At 42.7% G+C, this 3432-nt stretch overlaps 1 protein-coding gene across 1 annotated transcript; it reads right to left on the bottom strand.

Moving 5' to 3' along the window:
- Nucleotides 1–304: 304 nt before the first annotated feature.
- LOC121248443 (low-temperature-induced 65 kDa protein) lies at nt 305–3432 on the bottom strand. Its single transcript, XM_041146915.1, has 5 exons — nt 3330–3432; nt 3005–3238; nt 2200–2610; nt 780–2006; nt 305–580 (listed from the first exon to the last, which is right to left on the bottom strand). The coding sequence occupies exons 1-5, from the start codon at nt 3352–3354 to the stop codon at nt 492–494; spliced, it is 1986 nt and encodes a 661-aa protein (XP_041002849.1). The 5' UTR covers nt 3355–3432; the 3' UTR covers nt 305–491.

Below are 3432 nucleotides of genomic sequence, written 5' to 3'. Positions count from 1 at the left end.
ATTAAGTTCGAAGAATGCATTATAGTTGAGGGATCTCTTTTTAAGAAGTAGAGATAGAAAAGTACTATAAGACAGTAAAAAGGAATTAGTACGTAGCAACATATCTAGAAAAGAAACCTCACAACATTAGTGTCTATGTATGTTTCTGTTGATCGGTATAAAACAATCTCTACGTTAGTTTTATGATTCTGAATTAAACGGTGAATTGGGCCAAGTCAAAATATCAAATACACTTGGATTCTAGCAGCTTAGATCAATTTATTTATCAGAGAAGATATTAGCTTCCGAATTACACAAAAGCACCTTAAATCAATTTATATTTGCATAGATGTACATGGAAATATAGTTGCAAGCATCTTCCATGAACTAAAGCCTCACATATTATTACACACACCAGCAGCAGAAAATCTCATGCCTTACTGTTTTATTCACAACATCAAACCACGCATTTGAATGTAGAACAGACTTGAAAAAGGATCCAACTCTTCTGATCAGTTCTCCTGAAGTCTTTTGCCCTCATCTGCTGTGGGGCTACTGTTTCCTCCATCTCCATTGGCAGAACGGGAAATACCCTCATCGCCTGTAAAGACACAGGAGGAGGAAATCTAATTATTCCTAGATTGGACACTCAGAATATTACTAAACGCCTGCAATTTTTCTGTTTATGACTTCAATTTTGACAAGACAAAAGGCAGTAAAACTTCGATGGCCTAAATCCTCACGAGTGCAGATGTTGTTACCAAACCTAAAAAACCATAAAAGAAAGCTTAGAAAATTACCATACGAGGAACCATCATGGGGCTGTGGAGAAACTTGGGGCTGAGATTCTCCCCCAAGTCCAAACCATGAACCGACAGCACCTTTAAACTTATCCACCACACCCTTCTCCTGGCTATTATTTACATCGCTCGATTGCATCCCTTGGCAAGAATTGTCTTCCTTAGTGCCCAACTGTCTTGCCACCTCCCCTGACTCGGTCACCTTGCCCATAGGCGGCATCTCTCCTTCCCCTGGCTTTTTGTTGGGCTTGTGTAAAGTATCCGAGATCACCTCAGCTAACGCCCTGTCCTCATCGCCAGGCCTCGACTTCTCCAAAAAATAGTCTTTCACTGACACTCCTTTGTCTTGCCCTCTAACGTCCGAACTCCGAGATTCATTGCCAATACCAGGGTCAGTATCGGTAGTGCCAGTGCCATGCACTTTTGAGATCGCAGTACTACCTGCTTCAGCAACCTTCTCGTATACTGGGTTTTGTTTCTCAGTCTCCGTCGCAGCAATTTTCTTCCCATATTCCGCTGGTGAAGACTTGGCATTATCTCCACTCTGGCGGACTTCAGTCCCAGATGTCATATCCTTCTCTCCGTATCCAAACTTTGAAGCAACAGCATTCTTCGCAGAGATTGCTTTGTCCGCAATGGTGGATGTGGCAGGTGAGATTTTCTCCGTGGAACTCCTTGGCTCCTCAGATATATTGCGCGAGTCATCCGTCAGCTTTGTTATCGTAGTAGGTGAGTTATCGTCTGGTCCAGTTGGTTTTGGCTTCGGTTCACCGTATCCGCTCTTTGAAGCAACAACATTCTTCGCAGAGATTGCTTTGTCAGCAATAGTGGATGTGGCAGGTGGGATTTTTTCAGTGGAACTCCTCTGGTTCATTGGCTCCTCAGATATATCGCGCGAGTCATCCGGCAGTTTTGTTATCGTAGTAGGTGAGTTATCGTCTGGTCCAGTTGGTTTTGGCTCCTCAGATATATCCCAAGAGTCATCCGTCCGTTTAGTGGCGTCAAAGCTTTCAGGGAGTTGAGATTTGTCTCGGACGGTTTTGGCCTCCGGAGGAATTGGCCCTGGAGAGAACTGGTCATGGCTCTCGGTAGGTGATTTGGTAAACTGCTGTCTTATCGTAGTAGGTGAGTTATCGTCTGGTCCAGTTGGTTTTGGACTCGGTTCATCATGTACTTTCATTTTTTCAAACGACTGAAGAATTGGGGCGATTCCTGCCTCCTCTCCGCCTGGTTCATTTTGCATAATTCAGTGAGATGAGAACTAAAAACTCGATTGAGTTCCTAAGACTATATAGAACATAAATACTTTCGGAATTTTAAGACAAATCTGTGGCGAGAACACTCCCACCATATCATATCAATCAAATAAACGAGTAAACCTGTTAATGCAACTATTGCAGTATAGAAAAAGTGGCCTGACCTGTGCCCTTGGGATCAGTGACTTTGGTCCGATAATTTGTAGGGGAGTGGGGTTCAGATCTGTCCTTAGGCGCGTGACGATCCTCCTCCAAGCCCATCGGTCTTTCCAAATTGACTTTAGGTTGTCCCGTACCTCCTCCTTCGCCAAGAACAGAGGTTTTAGTTGGGTCAGTGGCTTTAGTCCCATAATCTCCAGGTGGAGGTGATACAGGTGTATTTTGCGGCGCGTGAGATTGTTCCCCACTGACTATTGGGTTTCCAAATTTGGAAATGGGTTGATCTGTATTTGGCTCAATGCCCTTAATGGGCTTGATTATTTTGCTCTCGTGTCTCTCTCCTGGGGATGGAGCGTCTTCCCTCGTGGCTCCTAACCTCCCAAAATCGAGCTTGGATTTCCCTGAATTCTCAGTCTCTACAGGGATAGCACTCCTATTAACAACAAACTCAAATTCTGCAAATAAAAAATCTATTTTTGCAACATTTATGAATAACATAAATTTGTTTTACTGATTAATTCATTCCATAGAAATTAGAACATGCAAGTGTAGACTTTGTTAGCAAGTCTACTATATCAGACACCACCAAGGATCGATCGCTCCGATAATCATGATGAGAATTGAGAAGACTAGTTGCGTCAATTCATGCAAGGTTCATACAAAATCCTACGTACATATATACCATCCAAATTCCATATATCAAATGAAACGATCTATAACAAATTAGATCGGCAAGAAACAACAGACAAATCAAGGCGATCAACCATGTTAAGTTAATTGCATCTAATTAAGTATGCAAAAGAAATATACCTGTTCGGGCATGAACTTCGGGATCCTCAACCATTTCCTCGTCCTCATCATCTTCCTTACCTAGATCATGATCATCAGGAATATGGTGCTCGTCAGGATGATGTTCATGATGATCTTGGTCGGGACCTTGGCCATGCTTCTTGAGCGTATCCTTCATTCTCTTCGCCTTTGCCTTTACCTTCTTAAACACCGACGTCTTCTCATGGGAGTGCTCATCTTCATGACCTTCCGCTGTTGCAAAACCGAACACACACAGTCACGCGCACAAAAACCGAGCACACAGATGTTACATGCATGTTTACTTCCCAGAAAAGAAAGAACTTACGAGGATGTTCTGTTCGTGAATCCATAATTAAAAAAAAAACTGCAATATCCAGAGAAAATGAAATGCTTGGTTGTTATGATTACTGTCACAATAAACGAGAGAG

The sequence above is a fragment of the Juglans microcarpa x Juglans regia genome, chromosome 2D (genome assembly GCF_004785595.1).
Source record: "Juglans microcarpa x Juglans regia isolate MS1-56 chromosome 2D, Jm3101_v1.0, whole genome shotgun sequence".
Taxonomy (NCBI): Eukaryota; Viridiplantae; Streptophyta; class Magnoliopsida; order Fagales; family Juglandaceae; genus Juglans; species Juglans microcarpa x Juglans regia.
This window is presented reverse-complemented; position numbering and strand designations above follow the sequence as displayed.

Bases quoted from the DNA above. Each gene is read 5' to 3' on its own strand.
- LOC121248443 (XM_041146915.1), bottom strand. From the start codon at position 3,354: ATGGATTCACGAACAGAACATCCTC. The intron at 3,239-3,329 runs GTAAGTTCTTTC...TCGGTTTTGCAA, and splicing joins TTCACGAACAGAACATCCTC to CAGCGGAAGGTCATGAAGAT. The intron at 581-779 runs GTAATTTTCTAA...GTGTCTTTACAG, and splicing joins CCATGATGGTTCCTCGTATG to GCGATGAGGGTATTTCCCGT.